Genomic DNA, 15,668 nt, shown 5'->3' on the forward strand with positions numbered 1-15,668 from the left:
TTTGTTTCAAAAACAGTTTATGAATGGGGTAAAAGGTCAAATTAGGCTTAATCATGTCTTGAACATCCAATGCAAGAAAAATGACATGTGAAACATTTATATAGCACCCACAACATGCTCTTACCTTTAGGTGCAGTAGGCGAGAAAAGCTTCTCTGATCCTACATCAGATGCCTGAAAAACAGAAGTAAAACACAATTAGACCATTTTCAAACAACTGCTCTCCTCCTCCCCTTTTTTGGGGGCGGAAAGGCAACAACATGGCAGCAACTGTTGTTCCACACTAAAGATGGCTACCAACAAATAAAGAATAGAGCAAAAGAAAAACAGGAGGGGAATAACACAAAAATCCAAAAGACAAGTAAAACATTGTCCAAATGTTTAGGTGGAGCCATCTTGCGCAATTTTCCACATCCCTGCTCTTAATGATTTAACAAAAGATCACTGATGGATGGTGACATCACAAATCCTACCCGCAGACTACAATAGGAAAACAGTAATCTCCCTACAAAGTGACTTAAGTGCTATGTAGACTAAACATGAGTGTGCTTTTCCTTCCCCTCCATGTAGCAGAACGTGTAGTTTCTGGCAAGCAGCAAGAAAAAGAAAACATGCCATGCTCCTACCAAAACACACAGTCATTGACAGACAGGACATGGGGCTCTTAACGAAGAAGGAACTCTTAAATTCTTCACACACTATACACAGGGGTGGTAAAGAATGCCAGCACACACATTCCAACTTTTTCTTCGAATAGAGGACTAGTGACAGCTTTTGTACCTTTTCTTCTGAGAGTAGGCTACATATCTCTTCTTATGAGATACATATATTACAGCAGATTTAAATGCAAAACAATGTAAAAGAGACCATAAAAGAGATGTGAGATATGCAAAAATATTTGAAAAACAACTAGCTGGTGGGTTGTGTGTTGGACCTGTTTCTGATGCGTTCTGGAGCGTTCCTACTCTGGTATAACTATATCCGCTGGTGAATCATGATCTGCACTCCTATGGCAGTTGCCACACCATTTCACTTCCTATTTGCATTAGGTTGAGTTGTGCACGCTGAAAAAAACACTTTAATGTTTACATGAATATAAACATATTTATATCATATTTAAAAAGATCACTAGATGGTCTTCTGACTTGGATGACTAGTTGACCATCCTGACCTGTCCTATATAAAGCTTCACTTGGTATATGATGCAACGGTGTATGATATGGTAAAAAACAAAAACAAAAAACGAGCAAGAAGAAAACAGCATTGATGTACAAATGCTTAATTTGAAAATGTCACTATGGCTAATTTTTGTGGACCCATAGGCCTAGTATTTTCAAATTCTGCAGAATGTTTTGATGAAAATGCACCACAGTTTGTCTATTTGAACCTTGTGTAAGCCAAGCTTGTAGCTCCATTAATAACGTGTTTTTTTATTATGTTTACTCAGTCTAATATGCAAAACCTCCTGTGAGACCAGACCCACGGCGTGGCATAATTTCTGAGACCTCCGGTGACGTGAATCCTGGACTACATTAATAAAGAGCTCTATTTCAGCCCCATAATTCACTACGTCAGGGGACTAATTTTTCAGCAAGCGGGATTTTTCACTACACAAGCTGTCTGTGTCTGAGAGCTGGAACACTTTAGCTCACACCCCCGTAGGATTACATGAAAGAAAAGAGGTTCAGATGGAACTGGGCCCGTAGCATATGTATAAGCCTCGGGTTTGGGCAAAGACTGCAGTTAACGTTCGTTCGGCTCATGCCTTTAATGTTGAAAAGAAACTTTCAATACAATGATCCGTCTATGAAAGGTATTTTTTTGAGAGCTTGAAGCAAGAAAGGAACTGCCAGAGCGTAAAAAAAATAAATAATGGCGGCTGGATTTCACTGTTTGTATTTTTTGCCAGTGAGCTGTTCGACCGAGCAGCCTTTAAACTGTGTCCCTACAGGCCAGAGGTCAAAGATCACCCATAACAAATTCTGTGCACTCTTACGACGCAGGGGGCCCGAGCGGTGATTAAAGGACAGAGCGATCAAAATGAGCAGGAAAAGAGAAAGGACAGAGAGCGGGAGAGAGAAAACAAAGCTAAGTCCCTGCCCGCTGAAGGAAGCAGAGGGGCTATAACCATTTCAAAACGGAGGAAATTGAAGCCACATTGCTGGGAGCCAAACAGCGCTGGCGGGGCCGCAGGAGGCCTGACCCGAGAGGACGTGCGATACTGGATCTGGAGGTAGAGAGGCCAGGCCTGGGACTCTGAGATACCAAAACAGCCCTCAGTTCACTTCTCCCGTTGCACTCATTAACTACAGGCAATGATGCACCTCCTCTGGACCACGACCCGACTCTCACAGGAGCCACAGAGGAAAACAGCCAGAGGAGGAGGTAGGGAGGGAGTTAGACAAATAAAAGGGTCATGGTCATGTGTTGAGACATGCTGCCTACAGCTGTAAAGTGCCACTGGAAGAAGGAACAGGAAAGGGAAGACAGGGAGGTGAAGTCGGTTTAATTCCAGCAAAAGGGTGCTAAGCCGTAAAAATAAACAATCACAACAGTCAGAGTTCAGGCTACACCAAACACACAAATATTTTATACTGTTTCTTCTAATGCTCCACAACAAGCCAATGAAAGCAGTCTACATAAAAAACACATTTGGGAAGTTGATATATTCTGTGGTGTGACATGCTACACTCCCATCTAGAACTATAGACAGCATTTAAACATCAATTCTTTTGAAAAATGCATGCAGTTTTTATGACCTCAGTAATTGAGAGAATATATGTACATCTGCCACACCACAGGACCAAAAAGCACTCTAAATTGGAGTTTAAAAATTATATTTAAAAAAAATTAAACCAATGGTTGGGTTTGTCAATATTTCACCCAACCATGGGTTGAAACAACCCAGCAACCCAAACTAGTAATCAAAATCAATATGCAGGTGCAAAAGGTGAAATATGCAAAAATTATACAATAATACTGTGATGGCAAAGCTGACTTTTCAGCATCGTTAGTCCTTTATTCAGCCACATGATCCTTCAGAACTCATTCTAATATGCTGATTTGTAGCGCAAGAAACATTTCTTCATCAACTGTTGAAAACAGTTGTGCTGCTTAACATTTTTTTGTGGAAACCATGATAAATAATTTTTCAGGATTCTTCGATGAATAGACCATTCAAAAGAACATTATAAATGTCTTTCTTATCACTTTGGATCAATTGAATGTGCCCCTGTGAAAAAAAAAAAACTCTTTTGAACAGTAGTGAAATTTAAAAGACACCATGGTATTAGTATCAATATACTGCTAGTTTCTAGTGGTTAAATAAAAATAATTGAATAAGTCCACCTCAAACTCGATGAAAATAACCAAAATTCAATACTGTATAAATTCCACTGAAATACATGATAGAACCAACAAAATAATAAGACAACTGATCGGTTTCCTCCCCTGTTCCGCCCACCCCACGCCCCTCCGTTCATCTCATGGGTTCAGTGCCAGGAGAGGGTGGCACAGCGGAGCCACTGGAGGCTTCAGAGGAAGCTATGGCACTGACGTGATGTCATGCTGCCAGGGGCAGGCAGGCGGGCCAGATGGCATCAATTATCAGAGAGGAAGAGAAAAAGAGGGTCAGCCTGGCCTGAAGAGAGCTGCCACAGAGTCCTCTGATTAACCTGACAACAACCGGATGACCTCTACAACACACAGGGTTTAGCATGTAGAGCATGCCTGGGATTTATCATTGTCTCTCCAAACTCCTCCTTATTCTTTCTCTCTACCATCAGTAATCATTCCTCACCCATCTTCTTGCTTCAGTCTCTCTCTCTTTCTCTCTCTTGCAGGATTTTGTCCAGAATCTTACAGGCTTCTATTTTCTAACTGTTTATGTAACATCATGTTGAAGAGGGACAGCAAAGGGCTGATAAACATCTCAGTCATCACCCTCTTAAAAACCCGCAAGAGCCACATCAACCTCAACATTTTGCTTGTTTGTTTTTGAGTTTGAAATGTGTGTGCTGATGTGGTACCTGATTGTGGATGTCTGTTATACTATGTATTATGTAGAATCTTATAATGTAGGTTTGTGTGCTTTTAAAATTCAGAAGCTTCTCAATTATATTTAATTTAAGTTGTCCCCCCACTCTCTGTCTCTCTCTATGTCTCTCTCTCTATATATGCATATATCATTATTAGTTGTTAATTATTAAGCAAGTCCGCCAGTATTGTGCGTTCATGTGCGTTTACCAGCCGATGCACCAATGCAGTCATCCAGCCATACAGGTTCCTGCTAATGAAACTCCAAATTAATTATCTTCACTGTGTTTGTCCTTCTCTCTCCCATTTCCCTCCCTCCCTCCCTCCCTCTCTCACTCTCTCTCCTCCTCTCGCTGCTCTGCTTAATGACCTCCTACATACTCGTTTATCATGAGCTCTGCTACATCTCTCCCCCTGCGCTCTCATCCTATCAGCCGCAGCGCAGACCGCCTCCAGTCAGAACAGGTGTGTGTGTGAGAGAGTGATTACAGCTCTCTGCCCTCTTCACTCCACAGGAGAGTGACACACACACACACACAAACTCCCACACCAGCGCATTAGACATGCATCTGCACCTAAAGCATCATTAAGATGATAATGTATTCCACTGGGTGACCGTGCAAAATGCAGTCCTACCCACAAGTCTGTGCTGCTCGCCGCGAGCGCCACATTCCACGTCAGCCGCGATTGGCCGAGGGTGTGGAACGATTCCTCCGTTGAACTCTCGCTTGGCAACAACACGACGAGAACCTGCAGCGGAATCATAGCACAGCTCCTGTGGTTTGCATATGTAATACGCCTGCATCCTCCTCGCTCTGATCTCTCTTCATTCATCTTTCTGTAGTAATCTTCCTTATCCATTGTCTTCCTTTTATACATCATTTCATTTACACGTTTTGCTTTTTTTAATCATTTTCCCCTGCTTTTGAGCATTCACAGGTTGTTAACATAGCAGCAGGTTGGTGCGAAATACAAATTAGAAAGCTATCCGGTGAGCGAAGGGCAGAGTGAGATCACAGGCGAGGAAAAGAGAGAAATGGAGAGGGAGAGAGAGAGAGAGAGAGAGAGAGAGAGAGAGAGAGAGAGAGAGAGAGAGAGAGAGAGAGAGAGAGAGAGAGAGAGAGAGAGAGAGAGAGAGAGAGAGAGAGAGAGAGAGAGAGAGAGAGAGAGAGAGAGAGAGAGAGAGAGAGAGAGAGAGAGAGAGAGAGAGAGAGGGGGGTAAATATATGTCGTAGTAACACTACAGCCAAACAGTGAGAGAGTCACAAATCAGCACAGTTGTTGTTGCCTCCAGGGCCCGACACATGGCCAGGCATAAACACATTATGAGAAACCAGGTAAAAAGTAAAGAAAAACAGAGTGGAGGAAAGTGCATTCATTCACATAGAAGGATGCTTCAAAACCTGGTGAGCTGCCTAAATAGGGATCACTGATACAATCCCAATGCAGAACGCAATAGAGCGACTGATATTGCTTTATGATATACTAATATGTCTAATATGTTCCCTATGTAGGCAGGACTAATATGTTCCCTATGTAGGCAGGAGACAAGTTAAGGCAAGCTGTGCTTTGTATGTATGAGTATGAGCTCCGTTCATTAAGTATGAGCAGGTTAGCGATGTGATCTGAGTCAGTCTCGGGCAGTCACAAACGCTGCAATATTTTCAAACCTGTTTGAAATGATTGCCACATGATCTTGTAGTGTGTGTGTGCAATGCAATGGCAAGGTGAAACTAATCCAGCCAATCCCAGTGCAGATGGTATAAACGAAAAAATCTTGCGTGAATTTCTTGCGCGATTTTGTAAGAAAACGTTGTTAGCTGTTGGTCGGGACTAGCCTGGTTCTACCAGACTCTCGTACATTTCATTTGTACAGAGAGTCTGGCCTCGCTCCATTGAGAAACGTTTACTTCCTTGTAGGCGGGTTCTCTGTTAAAGTTCAAAACTATTGGATCTGCCCAGAGTCACTCAGGATCTGCCATAGCCAATCGCTAACGTGTGGTCGTGACGTATGTCATGCGCCGAAACCGGCTGGAAACAAGTCCGAATTCCATATTCATAAATCTAAATATCCAAATGCTAAACCTCTCTTTCTTATATTTGTGAAAGAATTTTAAAAATACCTCTTTTCAATTAAGTTGTCTGAGAACAAAAAAAGTCTTAAAACATTATCTGTTTGTAATTATTTTCCTTTTTTCAGTGTCATGTAATTCTCTTAACTTGTTAATGTTTATTTTATATTATCCCCCTACTGTTTTATTTTTGTTTTGTTTTTTATTATTATTCTTTTTTGTTTGTTTTTGTATTATGTTTTCTGTTATTACTTGTGTATTGTTTTAAGCAATAAAAATAAACAAGTCCGAATGATCAGAGGATTATGTTTAGAATAAGATGTCTGTCAACGAGAGCTGCATGTTTTGTTCATCGAATTTAAGAGTTCAAGGAACAATTCTAAATTCTAAATGTATATTTGACACTAAGGACAGGACAGTGATGTATTCAATCAACTGTCGAAGCTGGGTGTAATCATTAACAATACGCCGCTGCGGTCGTTTCGGATCTGCCGCAAATGCTGTACAGTGATCATCGTGCACGCCGAGCTGCCCAGCACGAACTCCTAACCTTTCTGCCTCCCTCACTTGGTCCTCCATTAGTGCAACAAGAGGAGACGACAACAACTATCGGATTTGCATCCCTATCGTTCGCCTTAGCTAACTCATTCACCACTAGCGGAGTGAGCTGGAAAATTAAACTTTTCCCGAACCCCGTGGGGAGGAGGGCCACAACATCATGGCCACCAACAACACTTAGCAAACATTGATCTTGATCTTCATTCGGCAGTTTTGCAACAACGGACCGAATAGATTTTCTCACGTCTTTCTCCGCTGCCGTTACTGAACTCCAACTCAAACTGAAGCGCTACATCAACGTCATCGTTCTCAGCCACTCCCTCTATTCGCTGATTGGTCCTACAAAAAATTGATTTCTGGAAACCTAAGAATATACAGCAGTCCCAGACGTAGTACTGAAGGAAAATGAAATTGAGCGGAAGTGCGTAGGAGGGCGGAGCCAGGCTAGGTCGGGACAGCCTCTTGACGTCTAGGTTGTGTTATGTCATATGCACACTGCTAAGACAAGACAACGACAGATGACTCAGGCAGTCTTAGGCGCCATTCACATATAGCACCTAAAAACGCGTAGAAAACGCTAGGCGCGCCGTGTTCTCCTTTTTCCAAAGCGCTAGGGCGGTTGCGCTCCGGAGGCGTCTGTCATTGCTGTGCTTGGTTCTGGTCACCTGACCTACTGTGCGCTCGCGGCATCCTGAAAAGTTGAGATGTTTTTATCTCGTTGGGGCGCAGACGCGCTTGGAAAAAACGAGCGCGTCGCACCGCTTCCATTATGAGCGCGCATACCGCGCGCCTACATTTGAAATAACGAACTTGAGGGCGCAAAAGACGCGATATGTGTACAGGCCCTTACAGTCCTGTAGTGTGAGCTTGCCCTTAGCTCACTAGGTTTAGGAACCGAGCTAACATATCCCTACCAAAACATGAATTAAGCAACTTGGTGGGCCGAAAAAGCAGCATGACAAATTATCATTGTATTTCTAAAGCGCTTTTCACAATATTATCTCAAAGCAGCTTTACAATGATCTGTGACCTCTAGTAAGCAAACCAAGGGCATACAAAGCCGGGACAGTGAAGCCAGTCAAAATTAAATTCCGGTACAAACCAACTACTTGTGCTACGCCTGCTTTCTTGAAAGCAATGTTCCCATGCTCCTGGGTGACAGACAGTAGCCACACAGGGGCTGTCACGGGTACAGGCTCTCACAGGCCTCCTCGTCTTTAATGTGAAAGCAGGGGAAGATAAAACGTGGCTTATCGGCAAAGGAATCAGAGCCTGTTCTTTAGTAGACACACTGCAGATACAGATCTTAGTCCAGGGTTTCTTTCTCCTGCCAACACATGTGAGATAAGGAGAGTAGCAAAGAAAGAGAGCGAGAAAGAGATAAACAAGCTTCCATTCTGGCTAACCGGACACTTCCATGAGATGGTTATGTTATTCAATCTTACACGACTCAAGTAGCCTAATATCTAAAAGTCTAATAAAGCTGGAAGAAACCAAGAAATATAACAACTAAAATAAAATTAGGCAATCAGAACGAATAGTTTCGCATATAGTGCAAATCTACGTGTTAATCGAGTAGCCACAAGGGGGTGCTACAGGGTGTATACATTTTAGTTAAAAAAAATATGATTTTTTTAATATTACACATTTTAATTACATAAATAAAACATATTTTAAGTGTAGTTTTGGATTAAATAAATGAATAGGCCAAGGAAACATGTTGCTTTTATAATATGATGATTCATATTTTTCTCACACTATATAAAAGAGTCATTTTACATCAAATATAAAGCTTGACTTCAAAAAGCTTGAAAACCCTTGCCTTGTGACCTTCCTAAAAAAAGCAGTGGTTGTAAAAGATAGATGAGATCAACTACTTTCATAGAGAACGACATATTGAACGGACTGTACTTCAATCTCTCAAAGCCTCATTTCCATACAGGTCAAATTAAGTCTGACTAAAGTCTACGGTACAGATCACCAATTAAACGCATCCGATTCTTGCGAGACAGCTTGAAGCGCTATTCAGCGCCGTCCTTGTTCACCTTGTTTTCTTCAATGAGAACAACGTCTGAGTCATTCACTACCTCAGGCAAGTATGAAGGAGAGCAGAGGAGAGTTGCTTTTTCTTTGCAGATCTGCTTCGCTACAAGGGAAACCCATCCAGGCACATTGAATAATTCATAAATGATAAAGGGTTTATGCCCCTTGCTGGGCCTTCATGTGCAGTAGGTAGAAGAAAGAAAAGGATGTTGAGGATTGTTCAGGTCTTGTTAGACAGGGATCACAGCGGTCTGACTGCGAGGTAGAGCCAGGCCTGCTCTGCCAAGCACTGACGCCTTTAATGAGAGGAAAAAATGCAAAGCAAGACGCCCTGCTTTCATCCAACCGTGATGCCATGTGAATCTTACATGAATCCTCCTCTTGTAGCGCAAACGCACAGTCGGCCAAAATAAGCAGGCATCCGAACCTGAATCAAGGGTGCATTCAGAACCGAAACACTCCCAGAGCAGCACATTGCACTCTTGTAAGTGAGAGGTCTTGCTGAGTAGGGCACACTGTGGCCTTCGCACCCTAGACCCATTTGACCTCTGACCTTTCATGTGCTGCCCTCACTCACACTGCCTGAACTGGAACTGCTTGAAATCAAAGTGGTTGCAGGATCTTGTAAGTGAGGGCTACACGATATATAGAAATAAAATTGATTATTGCGATACGGCTTAGTGCGATTGTCAAATTGCTGCAAACAAGCTGCAATTTAGGTAGATGTATGTGCTACCGGTTTCAGAATGAAGCGTGTAATTTACACACGTGTAGTTTGTGATACAGTAGCTGCGTTTACATAGACCCTAATAATCTGATTGTAATTGGACTACTAGTAGAGTCGGAACAAAAGAAAAGTCACATGTAACCTTGTCAATCTGACCCGAAATCAAAGAAAAGCAGCAATTTAGGAGAATAGTATGCGCTATCAACAGGAAACTCAAAAAGAAAGAAAGAAAAATCCATTCCAATTTGAAGCTTGTGACTTATAAACGCGCACATCAGCCCGATCACTTTATTTAACGTCATGTAAACTGCGTTCGGACTCATCAATTGATTAAAAGAAAAGGAGTCCATGTAAATGTAGCTAGTGTTCTCAGAACGGCTACTGTAAATCAAGCCGCTGTGAGTGAAACCGCACTTCACTTTGAAAACAGCAACCTGTAAAAAAAAAAAAAGCTTGAAGAAATTAAGATGTAAATATTAGTATTGTAATTTTACAGAAAAAATATTTTTATTTTATTTTAGAATACAGCAGAATTATTACAACAAATTTCTTATTTTGTTGAATATATTAATTAATAAACACAATACAATTATTATTATTATTTTGTAGTCATACTGTATTGGTCAAAAACAGTGTGAATGTGGCCTATGAAAACTCAAGTGGAAAGGGATGTTTTTTTTAACAATCTGTTCACTTTATGGTAAACCTAAGTATAAACACCCACATTTTTAAAGTTTTTCCCAATTCGTTCAGCCCTAAAAGGATTTAGCACTTTTAAAAAAGTCTTCAGATTAATTATTTTTTTATTGCAGATGCACTCCCAAATGAAATCACCCCAAATCATACTAGAATGTAGCCTGGGAAAACCCAGACAACTTCTGGCAAATTTAGATTTGCTCTGAAAGTTAGTCTGGCAAAGAGCTGATTCAAGCCCATTTCCAATCCGTCGAAATCGAGGCACCAATCAGAAACGTTGGGGCGGGCTTTACACGATGACGACAGCGCTGGGATTTTGAAGCAGATTTTGTAGCCTACATTACAAAGATGGATGCCGCCTTCGAACATTACTCGTTCGAATCAGCTATCGCGTCTGTTTTAAGCGATTTGAACGTTTCCTTTTTGTTAAAAACCGAGCAAAGAACAACACTCGGAGATTCTCCGCCGCTCTGCATACGTCATCTCCTTCATCGCTCTGATTGGTTTATCCGCGACGTCCGTTGGTGACGCCCCTCTGGAAATGATTTGTCTATGACGCTTTGCCAGACCATAACTCAGTTACAACTGAGAATGGTCTGGTTTTAACCAGGCTAACTAGAATGATTAATTCCTTCCAAAGAGACATCCGGTGAAACATCTAGTATTTTTTTCATATCGCAATATACATCACAGCAAATCGAAATATTGCCCTGTCAGTTTTTTCCAATATCTTGCAGCCTAACTGTAAGTACATCAAAGCAGACCAGGCACTTCCAGGATTCATGTGGACACTGCAGGAAGTTGTAGGTGAAAGAAGGAAATGAAAAGGCAAAGGCAGGAGGAGGTAGAAACTGACAGCGTGCCAAAGACTAATCCCCCAACCCCTGGCTGCACAAACAGACACGGAATGTCCTATATAAAGGAAGCTCACAGTTGAGCTGGGCTCCTGTTGGGAAGGGACGCGCCACATTAAGTGGAATTTACTTTTAAAGCGGACACCCCTGCTCGTGTTACCGTGTGCTGTAACGCTATCCCTGTGCCACGGCCTCTCGCGGGTCAAGCCAGCTCTGCTCACGCCTTTAAAATCACCTCGCGAGCTCCGCTGTCCTTAAAATAGAGGGAAGAGAAGGATGAGGGCACAGGCACCTGCTTCTCATTTAAGGGATAGTTCATCCAAAAATGGAACATCATCTTGTTCTAAATCTGCATGAGTTTCTTTCTTCTGTTGAACAAAAATATACATTTTGAATAATATTTCAACTAAAACAACAGTGGGTCCCATTCACTTTCATTGTATGTAAAAAAAAAACCCACAAAAACTTTTATAAAATATTTTCTTTTGTGTTTCACAGAAGTCAACGTACATGCACAGTGATAATTGACCTACAGTCTTCATCTGTCTGTAAAAACATGAAAATCAAATGTTTGTTTTTCCTTAGAAAGTGCAATTTGATTATTTGATTAGTTTGATTAACATGTAAATCATCCCGTTGAGAAATATAATTAATAATAATTATTAAAATAATTAAAATGGTGTCTTCATATTATTATTAATTGGCTAAAGTACATTTGTTTATACCCACAACTGCAACCAATATTTCATAGTATTTTTATCTTATAATAATAATATTATTTTAAAAAATACTATTATTATTATTATTATTAATTAGCCATTCAAAGTACCTTTGTTTCCACCCACAACTGTACATGTAAATCTATGAAGAACCTGGTGATCCTTTTAGCATCCATGTATAGTCCTATAGCATTCTAGCCTAATATCTATTAACATTTTTTTTTTATTATAGTAAAATAATGTGTTTTATTCTTTATTATTATTCTTCTATATTTACAAAATATGATCGTCATCATTGTTATTCAAATAATAATTAAAATTATATATTTTTAAGTTTTAAATATTATTATTATTTACCATTCAAAGTACCCTTGTTTCTACCTGCAACTGCACTTGTAAAACTACGTCTTGTGAAGAACCTGGTGACTATTTTATCATCCATGTTTGGTCCTATAGCGGTCTAGCTCACCAACAGGAGCTCTTCATGGCCTAACTGATGTCTTCATTCCCTGCTAGGAAACTTGACTAGAGGACACAGTTCAAGCACGCTGGATAGCCAGTTTATGGAAGGAAGTTTCGGAAGGCTCGCAGCAGCTGCCCCAGGCATGTCACATTTATCTAACGCTAACCCCGGCACATTGTGCAGAGCTTCTTTTATCACCCCGGCCCCAGATGTGCATCGTATGACGGCTCAAGGTGTATAAATAAACACCCAAGAAATTTCCTGTGACGAGCTCTAGCCATGCAAACCCAGCGCGTTACACTCGTTGTGACAAAACGCTACACCCTGTCCGTTTATCATCAACCCGACAACTGTGCTAACCTTGTGAGAGAGATTATGGCTCTGGCTTTCACACTTACCGTTTAAACCTCACCCATGCACATACCAGCGACAGAGTCAACCTTGTGACAAAAGGCCCCCAGTGGGGTTTTCAATTACATTCAAACTCTATTCTGCGCAGAACTTGCGTCACTTGAACCAATGTTAGAGGCAAAGAGAGGGTTTAAGCACACTAGATATGTAAAGAGGTGAATTGTTTTATCAGATAGCACTGCGTTTACAACACACTACATCAAAATGGTAGGAAGTCAATGTTGTTGGCTCCACTACGCCAAAGTCAGCTAAGGTAAACTGACAGCGAATTGGGAATAACAATTACATACTTTGTAAAGCGCTGTGTACATATTTGTTCATGTTGTTACAGCCTTTTGTGCTAAATAAATACCTGGTAATTAGAGGGCTGTACAATGAAGTGTAATCTACACAGGCTAACACACACACACACACCAGCTGAACAACACACCAGGGCCTCCAACCGCAAAAAGGAAAAAATATCTTATTTCAACAAACACCCTTATTAGCTTTGAGACATTTTGTGAGGACTTCACTGAAAAAAATATTGATATCGGTTGGAACGAACACTGCCAATTAGCACCTGTCTGCTGTACGAATTTCTGGAAAAATGCAATAAAGGCTTCGGAAAGAGCAGGCTGACGAGGGCGTGTGTGGGCGAGGTTGAATTACAAGAGACCCCGGTGGAAGAAAATTAAAAGTTGCTCCGGATGCCAAGAAAGCAATGCATAAAGTTGTTCACTTTGGATTAAAATATAATGAAGCAAGTAAATGCATCTTTGTCTGACATGCTACACTTTCAATTATTCATGTGGAAAGGGAGAGAGAGAGGAAAACAACAACTGGCAAACAGATTCCCCAGGGTGTTCAGCCCATATTACTGGGAGGCACATGATGGCAAGGATGAATTTCTGTCTCTCTGCCTGTTAAAAGCTTTAATAGTCCTTGCGAGGCTCACAGCACCAGCTCTTTCCAGTAGAGATGCATCAATATTACATTCACTGGCTGATACCAATAAGATGATTAATTTCCTGAACTGGCTGATAAATGGCCAGTATTACAATTCTTCTATCTACCTTACATGCATGCACTTTTGAACAGTACGTGTCCACAAGATAATACATTTATTAAATATATGAAAAAATTAATTGTGCATCCCTTACAAACAACTACAACAATTAACACCATAATGCCAAACTGGTCATTTTCTCTGCATCTCTTCTTTTCGATCCTGGCACAAGAGCATCATGCGGTCAATTGATTTGTTTCGTATCAGATAAAAAGCAAGGTTAAGCAGCTAATTAAAGAAGCCTTTGATCGAATAAGCACAAACCGTGTCCGTTCAATAAAGCAAACCATCTTGCATCATAATACTGGAATAGCATTTTACAAGCAGAAAAGCTCATGTTGCTAACTTCCAAGGTTTGAGAAAAACCACCTGAGCTCTAATGTAAGATTAGTGTTGGTGATGCTAACATTCCTGACAGGGAAAAACCCTTTTCTTTCATTTGTCACTGGGATTATCCTCTAAGACTCAATCGACACACACTTTCCCTGTGGATCTACAAGAAATCGGATTGGCGAGTCGTTTAGACATAGTCCTGTTTGCATATCATGTCTGCGGACATAGAGGAATTCCACTCAACATCCTTCCGGGATTTGCGGCAAATAGCAAGGAGATAAAAGGCGTATAATCCTGGAATGCCAGAATCCCTTAACCCATCATCCCGGATCCAACCGCGAGGCATCACTGAGAGAAAAACCCTTCTGCGAGCATAGATTCAGTGGCCAAGATTGGCTCCCCCTGACTCCAGAGTCCCCACTCTATCCTCACACTGCTTAAAAGCTTTACAGCGAGAAAGAAGGGGATTTAACTAAGTGGTAAATGCGGTGAAAGGCGGGGAGGGAGCGGGCCGGGATGGGGGGCATGTACTGTAGGTTTCCCTACTGAGCAATAAAAATGGCTTTACAATGATAAAGCCCCCTAACGTGCAAACCTCACCTCATACAAAGACCTGGCTCATTTGAAACTCCAATAAATGAAAGGCGGTAAGAGAGGTCTTGTGATTGATGTGACATGTTTAAAATATATCTGTAAAAGAGACCAATCAGTCTGTGTTTTCATGTGGCTTTTTTCATGTACTGTCCAATTCTTGGACCTGTGTATTCTCTACGGGGCATGAATTACACCTAAAATCATGACTTGAGAAGTAAGCTTTACAGCATCCTGGTTTTGCACAGAAAGCAGCTTTCACGTTTTCTTAAAAACAATTTTAACTGTTAAATACAGTACCTAAGAACAATGCAGTCACTTAAATGTGAAATAGATCCAAAAACCAAACTAGAAAAAAAATAGGCATAATCTTTGAATCTGTGACCGATGGCAAGATATCATCACCTCAGCCCTGGCCCTTTCCCTCGGTCTTGCTCTATTTAAAGTGCTCCTCATAGCAGACACAAGCAACTTGAACGCCGGCCAGCCACATCAAAACCCACCCAGACCCAGGCCTTGAACCCACCCACCTGGACGCTGTATATCACACAGCCAGAGCTGCGCTGAGGAAAGGGGGCAACTGACAGAAATACTCCAGGAATCACCTCTCTTCTCTCTCTCTCTCACTTTTTACTGTCCCTCAGCTGATGAACAGGCACCTTGTGAGTTAAGACCGAAAGCTCCCTGCGGGTAATCAGAGCATTACAGAAGTTGGACTGAACGCGGTCCAATTATATTCAGTGTACGTGGGTGTGCGACACCTGCCAGTGCCCTTCAAACCCTCAGTATGACGCAGCAGACAAATCAATGATAAGCCCACCGGGCTCCTTATGCTCCCGACACCTCTCCATCTCCCTCTGCCTTCCCTTCCCATTATAGCTGGCTGTCACTTGTTGGATTATTACCGCTGCACTCTGCACCCGGAGTATGGAGAGGGGGTGGACAGAAATGTCTGCCTACTCTCTTAAAGTCAGCACTACCTCGCTGAAATTTAACAAGATAACCCTGTGGAGAGCCGCACAGGAAGTATGAGACAAAGCAGAATGACAAACATGCATGTGTGCGCGCAACTGAAAGTATAGTTTTTCATTAGTAATCTATCTACAATCCATCTTTTCA

At 41.5% G+C, this 15,668-nt stretch overlaps 1 protein-coding gene across 9 annotated transcripts in view; it reads right to left on the bottom strand.

The window, feature by feature from the left end:
* fbrsl1 (fibrosin-like 1) overlaps positions 1-15,668 on the bottom strand; it is a 333,834-nt gene that overhangs the window by 37,568 nt on the left and 280,598 nt on the right. For all 9 annotated transcript variants that reach the window (XM_056263920.1, XM_056263912.1, XM_056263914.1 and 6 more), the window contains one exon: positions 125-173. In XM_056263920.1, the coding sequence (XP_056119895.1) occupies positions 125-173 (49 nt within the window). The remainder of the gene's footprint in view (positions 1-124; positions 174-15,668) is intronic.

Source organism: Rhinichthys klamathensis, unplaced genomic scaffold, assembly GCF_029890125.1.
Source record: "Rhinichthys klamathensis goyatoka isolate OS25496 unplaced genomic scaffold, OSU_Roscu_1.1 h1tg000210l_1, whole genome shotgun sequence".
Taxonomy (NCBI): domain Eukaryota; kingdom Metazoa; phylum Chordata; class Actinopteri; order Cypriniformes; family Leuciscidae; genus Rhinichthys; species Rhinichthys klamathensis.